The sequence below is a fragment of the Hyperolius riggenbachi genome, chromosome 1 (genome assembly GCF_040937935.1).
Source record: "Hyperolius riggenbachi isolate aHypRig1 chromosome 1, aHypRig1.pri, whole genome shotgun sequence".
In the NCBI taxonomy this organism is placed as follows: Eukaryota; Metazoa; Chordata; class Amphibia; order Anura; family Hyperoliidae; genus Hyperolius; species Hyperolius riggenbachi.
In genome coordinates, this window is record NC_090646.1 from 56,919,559 (window position 1) to 56,935,718 (window position 16,160).

Here is a 16,160-nt window from a genome sequence, read left to right on the forward strand (position 1 = left end):
TTCCCTGCACTTTGCACCTAGAAAAGCGCTTTTTGTAAGCGCTTCTGTGGAGCAATGTTTTTTTACACTTCCTGACGTCAGTCAGGAAGTGATCGCTTTGACCCGGGAAATGAATAAATACAATGTATTTATTCATAAAAGTTATCGGGAAATTGCTATTCAAAGAGATTTTTCAAACTCTGTGCGATTTCCCTTTACTTTCTATTGAACACAAATACTCAGAAAATGGTACAGGAGCTGCGTTTGTGATTCAGTAGAAAGCGGAGCGCTCAAGTATGAACACTCTCATAGCAAATCATTGCACAAGCGCTATTAGAGCGATTTAAAAAATTGCCAGCGCTTAAAAAAAACTAAACGAAAATGCTCATAGTGTGAACAAGCCCTCACAGTTACCTGGCTATCCTGCTGATCCTCTGCCTCTAATACTTTCAGCCACAGCCCCTGAACAAGCATGAAGCAGATCAGGTGTTTCTGGCATTATTGTCAGATCTGACAAGACTATCTGCATGCTTGTTCCTGGTGTTATTCAGACACTACTGCAGTCAATTAGATCAGCAGGCAACTGGTATTGTTTAAAAGTGAATAAATATGGCAGCCTCTGTATCCCTCTTGCTTCAGTTGTTCTTTAACTAGTCCAGGGCCGGGCCGAGGCATAGGCTGGAGAGGCTCCAGCCTCAGGGCGCAGTGTAGGAGGGGGCGCACAATTCATTCAGCTGTCATTCCTAATTGTGTTTGAAGCAGAAAGAAATAAGAAAAGGGGATACATAGCAGTGACTGCAAGCCAGATAACTAGAGATTAAGGTTTTGGGGAGGTTGTGGGCCCTGTGGCCCTCTTAGTCTAATAGCAATCAGTGTGTGCCGGCTGGGGCGGGAGGGATGAAGGGGCGCACTTTAGTGTCTCAGCCTTGAGTGCTGGAGGACCTTGTCCCTGCTCTGAACTAGTCACCTTAACTTATCTAGTCCTCAGACCTATCCCCAACCCCAGTCTCAGACCGCAGCTGTCTTCCAGACCCAACGTTAGACTTTTCCTGGATTTTCCTGGAGATAGTTAATAAGAGGCATATAATTCTGGCTTCATGGAAATTGTATGCAACTTAGAATTGGGCCAATTGGATGCTCCTCCTCATAATTTTGATTGGCCCATTTAAAAGTTTCATACAGTTTGCATGCAGGACAGGGTTATTTGCATCTCATTGTCCTCTCTACCCTGAACCATATTGTGGACCATACCCCGAGGCATAACTAGAGGGGAGCAGGCCCTGTAATTGCAGGGGGGCCCAGAGCTGTGAGGACCCCAACTACTAACCTTCCCTTCCTCCGATACAGGGGACTATACTTCAGATCAGGTGTTTTGTGGCTGCACTTGTTATGGGAGTGAAGATCATGATTTCCACACTTGGTTTATTACAATGGGCCCCCAGGCTGTGAAGGGCCCCAAGGGGAGGCAAGGGAAGGGGTGTGAACATGGGGGCCACATCAAAGTTTTACTGGGGGCCCCATGAATTGTAGTTTTGCCACTGACCATATCTTAACTTTATAGCCATACCTTAAAGGGACTCCGAGCACCTCTCATGGGTATGCCTTTAAGACTCCGACCAGTACTGCAAAGTATTACAGATGCATACCTTTCTGTAGCTTGTGCTCTCCTCTTTCATTTGATGCCTGAATCGCCATTCTACACCACATAGGTTTCATTCAATTTCAATTTAAAAATCGTGGCTGCCATCTTGGCTATGTTATAACTTCCGGGTCACCCCTGTCTTCTCTGTTAGAGAAGTGCATCACTATATGAAGCAGGAAGAGGAAGTGACACATATGGCCATTGCAAGAGGCTCCTCCAGAGGGGTCGTAGCATGACTTTGTTGGAAGTCGTCTGGCTTAAAGGCATGCCCATGAGAGGTGCTCGGAGTCCCTTTAACTTTATAACTACAACAACTCTGATCACTATTTACAGCTACCGATCAGATGTGATGGCCGGGGCCTTGCAGCAGGATTTTTCATGCAATCGTCATTATGTATGACAGGATGGCGTTTCTCCGGAGATCAGGGATGGGGCTTCACAACGCACAGGTAGATCGCAAGAAAATTGCATAGTTCCATTGCCTGCTATGCGATTTTTATGCGCTCCCCTAGATTACAACTGCAAATGCAGGAAAAATGCATTAGGCAGTGCGTTCGTGTTTAGGTAAGGGACTGTTTCCACTAATGCGTATCTGCATGCGTTTTCTGCATGCAGATTCACATGACATATTCATGTCAATGGGCCTGTTTCATTTACAGACAAAATTCGCTTACCCCCACTGGCGGGAAAAAAAAACCCAAATGGCTGTCTCTGCCAAAATGTTCTGTGCAGCGGTTTTCTGCGGTTTCGCGTTAATGCGCATGCATTTTCGCGTACGTGTTTACGCATACAAAAGTCAATAGTAATGAATGGTAGTAAAATGAATGGACAGTACAATCACATAAAAAAAATGAATGGTAGTAATGAATGGACAGTAAAATCACATTAAAAAAAAGAAACGCATACGCATGCGAATCCGCAGGCCTTTTTTTCTATGCAGATTCACCTCGGTATAGTGGAAACGGGCCCTTAAAATCTCAGTGCGCCTCATCACCGCAGTGATAATCAAGGTGCCGCCTCAGTTCTTCAGCGCTGGAAAACCGCGTCCAATACGATTTTCAGATCAGAACATAGTCAGTGGAAAAGATCTCCTATATTTTACAGCAGACAAATGCATAAAATATAGATAATCATCATTTTACCTATTAGGATAATGCTAATATTGTTATGTATTATTGATTTATAACGCGCCAACATATTCCATGGCGCTGTACAGAGCCAGAAACAAACATGGGGTACCTAATAATACAGAAAATTGCACAATAGATTCTCGTTATAGTAAACTCTTATGTACTAAACCTCTGGATATAGTAAACTCAGTCCTCAGGTCCCAGCAACTGTCTGTATAAATACACAATGTACGACCAATTCTGATATAGTAAACTTCTGATATAGTAAACTACTTTTCCTGGTCCCTTAGAGTTTATTATAAAGGGATTCTACTGTATACATAATATATCGACATAAGTACAAGATACAGAATTAGTAGATACAGTTTACAGTGATAAATGTATCATCATGAAAAATAATAAAATAATAATAAATAATAAATACCAGAGTTGTTGTATTATATATTTGATAATTGTGACCACTGATTAGAATACAGCGTAGCACAATAGCAATACAGCTGTAACCACCAGCACAGCTGGAATGTCTGGGGTCAGGAGGAAGTCCAGCTTCCTATACATCGCAGTCTCTCCCTTCACTATAAAGTGCAGAATACAGAAACACTAAACTCAGCTCTGCCCAACAACACAATAAAAAAACTCAAACAAATAAATAAATAAATAAATCAAAAACAAAACAAAAACACGTTTACCAGCGCAACCTAATTACACGATAAACAAATCATACAGCAGGGAAGCCTTTTATAAATGTAATCCTATTCCTCTTCATAACATTAAACCATGAATACAGCGAGGAGTCCTTTGCCATAGATTGCATGGAGGCGACTATTTGGGGGCAGACTAGTCGGCCAGGTGTCGGACTGCCCCAGTCGTGTGATCATTAACCTCTTATGCTGCGCTGATGTGTCACTGGGCGTTTAATAATTACATTAGGTCTGCTATTAGCCGCTGTATTTACCACCTGTGCTGGAGTTATACATTTACCCTGCCAGCAAGTGTTGGTGTTTGTTTGATCGTTTCCTTTTCCATTCTTTCAGTAAGCTTTACCCAAATATAACAAGTAGGTACTAGATTGCCATCAACAAATGCTACATACAAAATGATACAATGTTTCAAGGAGGAAGTATAAAATATCATTATCCATCTCAAAGGCACAGAACACTCACTACTGTGAGCTCATACATAACGTCTTCCTTTTCCTAACTATGAATCGATTATTATTATATTTAAAATGACAATACGAATAAAGATGTATAATTGATATGTTGTATTTGTTCCTTCAGCCTCTCCTTCTTATGTTGTCCCTTTGCTAATATAATATTGTGTATATTGTTGTTGTTGTTGTTATTTGTTGTTTGTTTTTACCTTTTTTCGCTCATTCGGTGATTTAAGTTAGATTAGAGGAAAAGCTATAAAACTAGTTTTGTCTTGTTTATTTGTCTGTGTGATTGATTGATTGATTCCTTCCGTACACACTTTCAATTTCCAATCACTAACCAATCTAGCAGTGAGTTTACCTTCACAATTTGTTTACAGTATTCAATATGTTTCAATATCTGTTGACCTTTTATACTACATGGAGGGGGTAAAAGTGGCCAGTGGTTGGGCAACCATAATTGAAAGTGTGTACCAGTCATATGTCAAGGGAAAAAAAATAAACAATATATATATATATATATATATATATATATATATATATATATATATATATATATATATATATATATATATATATATATATATATATATATATATATATATATATATATATATGGTTGTTATGCCTAAATCGATACAGGAGGTCCCTCACCAAATTATGTATGCTGTAAATGGGATTCTGTCCCGACTTCCAGAGAAATTTGAGAGTTCTAAATGTTATCACAGTGAGGGGTGAAACTGAACATAAGGAGCACAGTAACTGCGCTGGGAAATTATGCACGTTTATAACATAAGTAAACATGTTTATAAAATGCAACTCTGACATAAGCGTGTGTATATATATATATATATATATATATATATATATATATATATATATATATATATATATATATATATATATATACATACACATACATACAGTCACAGAGTGCCAGCAGCAGTGGGCCTGATGTACTAAGTATGCCAAACAAAACTGGGGCACAGGTGACTTAAATGGGGACGACGACTTGCCCATGGAGCTTACAATCCATAAGACGACGTTGTGTGAGGCATTGCATTGGTAATGTATAGGAATGAATAAGTGACAGATACAGAGGAGCAGCTGACGGTGTGTGGATGGGGCTGCACTCATATAGTGACTGCATTGTACACACTATAGCTGGGTATCCATGGCTGGCATGGCCGGGGAGGCACTGAGAAGAGGCACAGAATGACTCAGTGTACAGTATACAGGCACACTATAGCTGGGTATCTCTATGGCTGGCATGGCCGGGGAGGCACTGAGGAGGGGCACAGAATGACTCAGTGTACAGTATACAGGCACACTATAGCTGGGTATCTCTATGGTCGGGGAGGCAGTGAGGAGAGAGGCACAGAATGACGTAAAGTTGTGGCCTCTTCAAACTTCCCTCCAAAAAATTCCTCACTGTGTTTCAAGGAAAAGACAGAATCCCTGTTCAGGATTTCTTTGCAAAGCCAACTATCTCTACTTCCTCCGAGGACATCCCCACCAAGACACCGTCCTTGCGCTTGTGTCAGCTTATTAAACCCCCCCCCCCCCTCCTCCATCATAGTCTCTGGATTAAAAAATACACATATTCAGAAGAATAGCAGATTTTTTTGAAATGAATATATGGACAAAATTGTTATTTGCAATTACAATAAAACATCTCTAACAGCTTGTTCAGTGTTGCACAATAAATGCATTAGGGGTGTAGATCACCAGCTTGAGATGAACAACACTGGAAGATAACATAGGGGGGATACAGGAACCCACCGCGGGGGTCTTCAATGTAAACTGAGTAATATCACTGTAATCTCTGCAGATCGCATATGGCGTATACGGAGCCGGCTGTTACCTACAATTAAGATATTTCACCATTCCTTGCAGAAGATGTTGTACTAAACAGCCCTATTTAGTGACCACAGAGGATCGGTCAGATTGATACAAATGTGGTTGCAGCTTGTATGCAGATTGTGACTGCACCAATCAAACTCAGCTGCGACTGCATTGGATTTGCACAATTTCAATCTCAATAAAAATCCCAACTAAAATTGCATCTTCACCAGAAAAAAACGCAATTTTACTTTTTATGTAATCAACAGAGTTTATCAATAAAGAAGTTTTGTTTTCCTCTGAAACGGCGTTTGGACCAGTTTTAATCTGTATACAAATTGCAACAAAACTGTCAGGAAGTTAATAAAAAAAATTGCAGTGAATCGGTTATATGCGGGTAGAATTAAAGAAAAAAGTGTGTGTGTGGGGGTGGAGAGATTAATTACTCATATTACTCCTGCGCTCAGCCAATTAAACTAATCCAGACCACGGAGTTCCTGTTTTTTAATTGGAGGAGTGAAGTGACGACAAATACCCATCAGTACGTTTTGATAGTCAGTCAGTCCCTCAAAGTGTGTACCCACATGGTAAATATTCTACCAGATAAAGTGTGTTCCCATATAAAAATATTCTACCAGATAAAGTGTATACTCACATATAAAATATTCTACCAGATAAAGTGTGTTCCTATGTATATAAATATATAATCTACTAGATAAAGTGTGTACCCACATGGTAAATATTCTACCAGATAAAGTGTGTTCCCATATAAAAAATATTCTACAAGATAAAGTGTATACTCACATATAAAATATTCTACCAGATAAAGTGTGTTCCTATGTATATAAATATATAATCTACTAGATAAAGTGTGTACCCACATGTAAAAAAATCCTACCAGATAAAATGGGTACTCATATATACAATATTCTGCCAGATAAAGTGTGTACCAGATAAAGTGTGTACCCTCATATAATATATTGTACCAGATAAAGTGTGTACCCTCATATAATATATTGTACCAGATAAAGTGTGTACACACGTATAATATATTGTACCAGATAAAGTGTGTACCCTCATATAATATATTGTACCAGATAAAGTGTGTACCCTCATATAATATATTGTACCAGATAAAGTGTGTACCCTCATATAATATATTGTACCAGATAAAGTATGTATACCCTCATATAATATATTGTACCAGATAAAGTGTGTACCCTCATATAATATATTGTACCAGATAAAGTGTGTACCCTCATATAATATATTGTACCAGAAAAAGTGTGTACACTCATATAATATATTGTACCAGATAAAGTGTGTACCCTCATATAATATATTGTACCAGATAAAGTGTGTACACTCATATAATATATTGTACCAGATAAAGTGTGTACACACGTATAATATATTCTGTCAGATTCTACCAGATTATGTGTATACCCTCATATAATATATTCTACCAGATAAAGTGCGTACTCACATATGAAATATTCTACCAGATAGCATATTTTACTTATTTTTCTCTATTTTACTCACAGGGTATACCCACATTTGTAATATTCTACCAGATAAAGTGTTCCCACATACATAATATTCTATCAGATAGCCTATTTTCTTATAATGTGTTCCCACATATGTAATACTCTACCAGATAACCTATTTCATTCAGAATGTGTCCCCACATATGTAATATTCCACCAGTCTACACTCAAAGTGCGTATCTACATATGCAATATTCTACCAGATAGCGAATTTTACTCAAAATGTGTAGCCACTAGCCACATATCTGATACCCTACCAGATGGTATACGGCAACAAAAACATACAGTATTGTGAGCATAGTGATTTCTGAGTGTGGGATACATAGATCTATCTCTGGCAGGTCCAGCGCTATAGAATGAAAACAGTAGGCACAAAATAGAAATAACTATGTATAACAGCAGGAAATGCCAGCCAGTCGCCAGTATCCACAGAGGAACATAATCACCGCCTTGCACATAGAAGATAGACTGCAAGCTGGTTAGGGCAGTGTTCTCTCCCCTACTGTTTCCCGGTAATGCTTGCATCTACGTTGTTCCATCCATATAGCCGCGGTACATCCATATGCTCGCAGTATGAGGTGTGCTGTATTTACGTGACTATCATTCTGACTCACATAAAGATGGCAAATATCATCTGTTTAATAAAAGCAAATAATAGTATGCTATACAGCTGAGGTTCCCCCTCCTTGAAGAGACTATAATGACTCAATATGTGTTTTATTCTACTATTTATTTATACGACTCTACAGACTTTATAGAGACCATATGACTCACTGTATTTTAATCCAACGTTTATTTAAAAAGCCCTGCGGGAGATGCTGGCACTGTTAAATAATAATAATAATAATTAATAATAATAATAATAATAATAATATAGGACATTAGACTAGGACTATGTTAGGGATTAGATTGTGAGCCCCTCTGAGGACAGTCAGTGACATGACTCTGTGCTCTGTAAAGTGCTGCAGAGGATGTCAGTGTTATATAAATAATAATAATAATAATAATAATAATAATAATAATAATAATAATAATAATAATAATATGGTAGGACATTAGACTATGACTATGGTAGGATTAGAGTGTGAGCTCCTCTGAGGACAGACAGTGACATGACTATGTACTCTGTAATGTGCTGCAGAAGATGTCAGTGCTATATAAATACATAATAATAATAATAATAATAATAATAATAATAATAATAATATGATAGGACATTAGACTATGACTATGGTGGGATTAGAGTGTAAGCCCCTCAGAGGACAGTCAGTGACATGAGTCTGTGCTCTGTAAAGTGCTGCAGAAGATGTCAGTGTTATATAAATAATAATAATAATAATAATAATAATAATAATAATAATAATAATAATAATAATAATAATATACTGTTCTTGTGGAAATACTACTATACACTGAGGGGGTGGCTAGAGATATAAATGTGTGGACATTTTCTTATATCCCCCCATTATTATTGTTGCCTTGAAAATGCCTCTAATTGGATAGAGAGAAAAAAATCCAACGTTATTAATATTAAGATTTTTTTGGCAAAGCCAAAATTGACATTCGGTGTGTTTTCTAGAGATAAAGGCACACAAATAATTCCAAAAATAAGCCAGATTTTCCTAGATGCTTCTGAACTGACCAAATTGTAAAAAAAAATAATGGTAAGCCGGAATAGAGACAGAACCGCTACAGGAGTGGCCCAGGCGGTGCACAGAACGGGTCGCCCTGTAGCTAGATCTATGGATGGATGGGTGTGATAATGACTATGCAGGGCGCAGGGCACAGCCTCGCCGCATGCGGTATGCAGAGCCCGGGGGGCGCTCAGAGGGGGCATCCCATGCTCGTCACAGTCAATTCATTCTAACATGTCTCCAATCTAGCAAAAGGATGAATTATAGATAAGCGAGACCAAAGGGGCATTTCACATTCATTAAAAGCAAGAGTATTTACCGAGCACTAATAGACAATTAGAACGTGCATATATAGTATATGTATATGACGCAGACAATTATAAATAATTAAACACATTATTGTCATAACATGATATGGTGCCTACAGAACTGCAGGATATATATATATACATATATATATATATATATATATATATATATATATATATATATATATATATATATATATATATATATATTACAGACAATATACAAGGTTTAGTTTAGCTGTATAACTTATGACTCGCATCAGATTTTATTGCTAATAAGTGTAATCAAAGCATATGAGTACGGACTATATTATAACTAATAGCACTGTGTTATTACTCTATAGGGACCTTTTCGTAACAATGTTGTATCCAGTATACGGCTATAAGCGTCACCCTCGGAATGTATACATCGCAGCACGTCCTACAGATGTGTAATAAGGGCTGTAGGGGGTAATATTTTTAATACAGAATGCTTGTGCACGAAGTACAGACATGGAATGTGTTTTATCAGGAATATCACTGCATCCAATCTATAAGGACTTCTGTGTCAGATGTTATATTGGCAGTGTATAATAGCGACATATACCACTTGTGCAGACTCTAGAAGTATCTCTGTGTAGCAGGCTGTCAATGGACACAGAGTGCAGCATCAGGAGTGTAAGTGTATTGTATTATGTAGCATTATAGTAAGGTATATACCGGTGCATATACATCTGAGGCTAGTGAGAGATAAGGTACGGTATAGGGCATAGTATTTATATATAGTTCTTTTGTTATGTAATGTAAGAGCTGGCAGTAAACTTTAGAATATATATTACTGCACTTATGTGTGTGTATATAATATTGTGATGAGACAGTAGTATACAGTATACAGCATGCATGAGGGTGTACACAGGGTGTCAGCAGGCTATGTACTGTTATCATAGCGGTGTGTTTTCAGTATATATACGTACATCCATTAAAATCTATACAGCTTTCTGCCTGCTGTATAATAATAACTGTGTACATCGTGTGACTAGGATATACGAATGGAACGATTTTCTTTTTACATTACATTGGAAACTAATATATATATATGTATTAATTAGGCCTTTACGTCTTTAAATTTCACCAAAACTTTTTGCGGTTTGATTTTTTTTCTTAAAATTTGATTGAATTGACCTTGCTGCCTGTCATCCCATCGCACATCCTGTGGCCAGCAAGAAAGACACACCGATGTATGTATGCACATCAGTGTATATGTGTAAAATATTAATATTAAAATATTAATGTGTTCGAACTGGAAGGAGAAGAGACAAACTTATTTAGGCTATCTAGAGTGAAATTGAATACATAATGTACATCAACGTATACATAGAAGTGTATGTGTCTATTGACAGACACACATATACGGTTCATCAAGTTTAGCACTGTGGATAAGGACCTCTGACATAACGACATCAGTGAGATATATATAAATATATCTATATCTATCTATCTATCTATCTATCTATCTATCTATCTATCTATCTATCTATCTATCTATCTATCTATATATATATATATATCTGTATATATATCTATATATATATATATCTATCTATATATCTATCTATATATCTATCTATATATATATATATATATCTCTATATATATCTCTATCTATCTATCTATCTATCTATCTATCTATCTATCTATCTATCTATCTATCTATCTATCTATCTATCTATCTATCTATCTATCTATCTATCTATCTATCTATCTATCTATCTAGTGGCTAGAGGCTAGAAAATTCATGTAGCCCTATTAATTTAAATACAATAGAAACCAAGTAGCGTATAACCCTATCTATAGGAATATAAATATACATTGGGTCTGATAGAAGTACTTATGAATGTATTTCTATTTATGGCAATACCAGTGTATATGTAACTTACGTATATAATCATACGGATTCCTTAATTCCCTCTACACACACCTGCTGTAGTTTAGAGTTTTTAACACCCGTGACCCATAATAATATAGATGAATGGACAGGAATACCAGCGTAGAAGTATTGTGATTTGTGAGCGCGTCCACAGATCTAGCAGCGTATACACACATATAGGTGCATGCATAGGTCTATATTTAGATATTGATCCGTAATAACAATCTATAGTTAACATTTATATAGAGTGCTAGTTGATAGATTGCCAGGGTAAAGTTATACATTGGTAGCTTGTAGAAATACATCGCCCTTTAGGATTTAGTACACCTACAGGGGTACAGGTATACCCATATCCTCCGCTATCAGAGAGGCACAAGTATACGGGTATATAAGGGTACCCATATGTTCAGTTGGCACAGTGCTGTCCAGTGGATATAGGCAGCTAGGTAGCTATGCCCACACTCTCAGTTGGCACTGTGGTACCCAGTACATGCAAGAAATGTATGTGCGTACAATAAACACATACAAGCAGTGTAACTGTATGTGCCCAAATTCTTGTAGGAAATCTCACCCAGTGCCACACAGTACAAACCCACAGGGGTGAATAAGAACCCTCAAAGGCAGCATATACATACAGAGGTGTAGGGGGACTCAAACTGTGGCACCCAGAAAATACACATATACATACAGAGGTGTAGGAGGACTCACACAGTGACACCCAGCACATAATACATACAGAGGTGTAGGGGCTCACACAGTGGCACCAGCACATATACAGCAGTGTAGGGGGACCCACACAGTGGCACCCAGCACATATACATACAGAGGTACAGGGGGACCCACACAATGGCACCCAGCACATATACATACAGAGGTACAGGGGGACTCACACAGTGGCACCCAGCACATATACATACAGAGGTGTAGGGGCTCACACAGTGGCACCAGCACATATACAGCAGTGTAGGGGGACTCACACAGTGGCACCTAGCACATATACTGTACATACAGAGGTGTAGGGGGTCTCACACAGTGGCACCAGCACATATACATACAGAGGTACAGGGGGACCCACACAGTGGCACCAGCACATATACATACAGAGGTGTAGGGGAACTCACACAGTGGCACCAACACATATACATACAGAGGTGTAAGGACTCACACAGTGGCACCCAGCATATATACATACAGGGGTGTAGGGGTATTCACACAGTGACACCAGAACATACACATACAGATGTGTAGGGGGACTCACACAGTGGCACCCAGCACATATACATACAGGGGTGTAGAGGCACTCACACAGTGGCACCAGCACATATACATACAGAGGTGTAGGAGGACCCACACAGTGGCACCAGCACATATACATACAGAGGTGTAGGAGGACCCACACAGTGGCACCAGCACATACATACAGAGGTGTAGGAGGACTCACACAGTGACACCAGCACATATACATACAGAGGTGTAGGGGCTCACACAGTGGCACCAGCACATATACATACAGAGGTGTAGGAGGACTCACACAGTGGCACCAGCACATATACATACAGAGATAAAGGGGGACTTACACAGTGGCACCACCACATATACATACAGGGATGTAGGGGGACTCACACAGTGGCACCAGCACATATACATACAGAGGTACAGGGGGACTCACACAGGGGCACCAGCACATATACATACAGGGGTGTAGGGGAGTCACACAGTGACACCCAGCACATATACATACAGAGGTGTAGGGGAGTTACACAGTGGCACCAGTACATATACATACAGAGGTGTAGGGGTACTCACACAGTGACACCCAGCACGTATACATACAGAGGTGTAGGAGGACTCACACAGTGACACCCAGCACATATACATACAGAGGTGTAGGGGGACTCACACAGTGGCACCCACAAAATACACATATACATAGAGAGTTGTAGGAGGACTCACACAGTGGCACCCAGCACATATACATACAGAGGTGTAGGGGGACTCACACAGTGACACCAGCACATATACATACAGAGGTGTAGGGGGACTCACACAGTGACACCCAGCACATATACATACAGAGGTGTAGGAGGACTCACACAGTGACACCCAGCACATATACATTCAGAGGTGTAGGAGGACTCACACAGTGACACCAGCACATATACATACAGAGGTACAGGGGGACTCACACAGTGGCACCAGCACACACACATACAGGGGTGTAGGAGGACTCACACAGGGGCACCCAGCACATATACATACAAAGGTACAGGGGGAATCACACAGTGGCACCTAGCACATATACATACAGAGGTGTAGGAGGACCCAAACAGTGGCACCAGCACGTATACATACAGGGGTGTAGGAGGACTCACACAGTGACACCCAGCACATATACATTCAGAGGTGTAGGAGGACTCACACAGTGACACCAGCACATATACATACAGAGGTACAGGGGGACTCACACAGTGGCACCAGCACATACACATACAGGGGTGTAGGAGGACTCACACAGGGGCACCCAGCACATATACATACAAAGGTACAGGGGGAATCACACAGTGGCACCTAGCACATATACATACAGAGGTGTAGGAGGACTCACACAGTGGCACCAGCACCTATAAATACAGAGTTAAAGGGGGGCTCACACAGTGGCACCAGCACATATACTACAGTGTAGGGGGACTCACACAGTGGTACAAGCACATATACATACAGAGGTGTAGGGGGACTCACAAAGTGGCACCAGTACATATACATACAGAGATAAAGGTGGGCCTCACACAGTGGCACCCATCACATATACATACAGAGGTGTAGGGGGACTCACACAGGGGCACCCAGCACATATACATACAGAGGTACAGGGGGACTCACACAGTGGCACCAGCACATATAAATACAGAGGTGTAGGAGGACTCACACAGGGGCACCCAGCACATACACATACAGAGGTGTAGGGGGACTCACACAGGGGCACCCAGCACATATACATACAGAGGTACAGGGGGACTCACACAGTGCTACCAGCACATATAAATACAGGGGTGTAGGGGACTCACACAGGGGCACCCAGCACATACACATACAAAGGTACAGGGGGACTCACATAGGGGTACCAGCACATATACATACAGAGGTGTAGGGGGACTCACACAGTGGCACCAGCACCTATACATACAGAGGTGTAGGGGAACTCACACAGTGGCACCCAGCACATATACATACAGAGGTGTAGGAGGACTCACAAAGTGTCAACCAGTACATACAGAGGTGAAGGGGGACCCTCACAATGACACCCAGCGTACATACAGAGGTGTAGGAGGACTCACACAGTGGCACCAGCACATATACATACAGAGGTGAAGGGGGACCCTCACAATGACACCCAGCGTACATACAGAAGTGTAGGGCAATGACACCCAGTGCTCACACACAGGGGTGTAAGGAGACCCCCATTCCCAGCTAGCAGACTGACACACAGCCTGGCAGGCTTACCTTGGAACCTGTGCCCGAAGAACCTGTTCCGGAGCACCCAGGGGTAGAAGTTGAGGGGGTCCCTGTGCTGGGCTCCGAAGAAGGGGTGCGGGTGCTGGAGGTGCTGGTGGGGGTGCACAGTCAGGGAGGGGTGGGCGTCGGGGTACACCAGGTCGGCGTTGCTGTAGAGGGATCGGCCAGCCGGGTTGGGGAAGCCACTGACGAAGGCGTCGGCGGCGGAGCTGGGGTAGGGCAGGGCGGTGGGTCGGATGGGCTCCTCTGCTGGACTCAGGTGCGTCGGCTGCTGCTGGGTGTCCTTAGCCACTAAGGACTCTATGGTGAAGCAGCGCTTGCCTGCTGGCTGGAACATTGTGCTGCTGCTGCCTGGGCACACTGGGCACACTCCCCTCTGCCCTCTTTGGCACAAGGGCTAAGGCTCAGCTCTGGCTCCAGGCTCCTAGCTCCATACACCTGACAAGGTGGCACCTGGCTCAGGGGGGCTTCCTCTCACCTGGCACTGGGCTGCACAGATCACCCCCCAACCTGAACACCAGCAACTGCTCTGAGAGGCACAAGAGGGCTGCAAGGCGTCAGGGTGACTGCTGCCCCGCCCACCCCATCAATTATGCATCAAGGGGAGGGAGACTCCCCCACTTCATTAACCCTTTGCTGTTTGCAATCCCACTCTGTCAAGTGCTGCTGCAAGGGTCATCATGTGACTCGACATCCCCCCTCACCCCCTTTATTATTTCTGACTCCCCCCCCATGCCAGCCCTGTGCACCTGAGGGGGGCACTGCCAGCAATGCAGGCCATCCAGGAATTGCTCTCGTGGTTTGTTGGGTTTTTGGGGAAAAGTTGCTATTTTTAGGAAGTATTTTGGGATCAGGACAGTGCCAGGTGCTGCACGTGTCATGCTTATGTAGATTGAGGGATTAGTGTAACAAGGCAGGCTCTTGAGGTATCCCATTTCCTCCTCAGATAGCAGTGATTGCTCGCAGTGATTGGTACAAAAGCAGAGAGAAGAACGTGTCGGGTGCTCCTCTGTCCACTTCACATCCTCACCTTATTAATACAACGACGTTAGTGGAGAGCTGGGAGAATGGACATGTTCTATAGTTTGTCTGGCTTAGTAGGGTGTTGTGTACTGGGGATCAGGGCTCTGTATACAGTGGGGTGCTCTGTGCAGTGATCAGAGCTCTGTATACAGTAGGGTGCTCTGTGCAGTGATCAGAGCTCTGTATACAGTGGGGTGCTCTGTGCAGTGATCAGAGCTCTGTATACAGTAGGGTGCTCTGTGCAGTGATCAGAGCTCTGTATACAGTGGGATGATCTGTGCAGTGATCAGAGTTCTGTATACAGTGGGGTGCTCTGTGCAGTGATCAGAGCTCTGTATACAGTGGGGTGCTTTGTATACAGTGGGGTGCGGTGCTCTCTGTGCAATGATAGGAGCTCTGTATACAGTGGGGTGCTCTGTATACAACGGGGTGCTCTGTGCACTGATCAGAGCTCTGTATACAGTGGGGTGCTCTGTATACAGT

At 41.6% G+C, this 16,160-nt stretch overlaps 1 protein-coding gene across 1 annotated transcript in view; it reads right to left on the reverse strand.

Annotated features, from left to right (window-relative positions):
• The window catches only part of LOC137545311 (homeobox protein EMX1-like), a 106,615-nt gene extending 91,624 nt beyond the window's left edge, over positions 1-14,991 (reverse strand). Inside the window, exon 1 of the mRNA XM_068266427.1 lies at positions 14,643-14,991. Coding sequence (XP_068122528.1) covers positions 14,643-14,991 — 349 coding nt within the window. The remainder of the gene's footprint in view (positions 1-14,642) is intronic.
• Between the last annotated feature and the right edge of the window lie 1,169 nt (positions 14,992-16,160).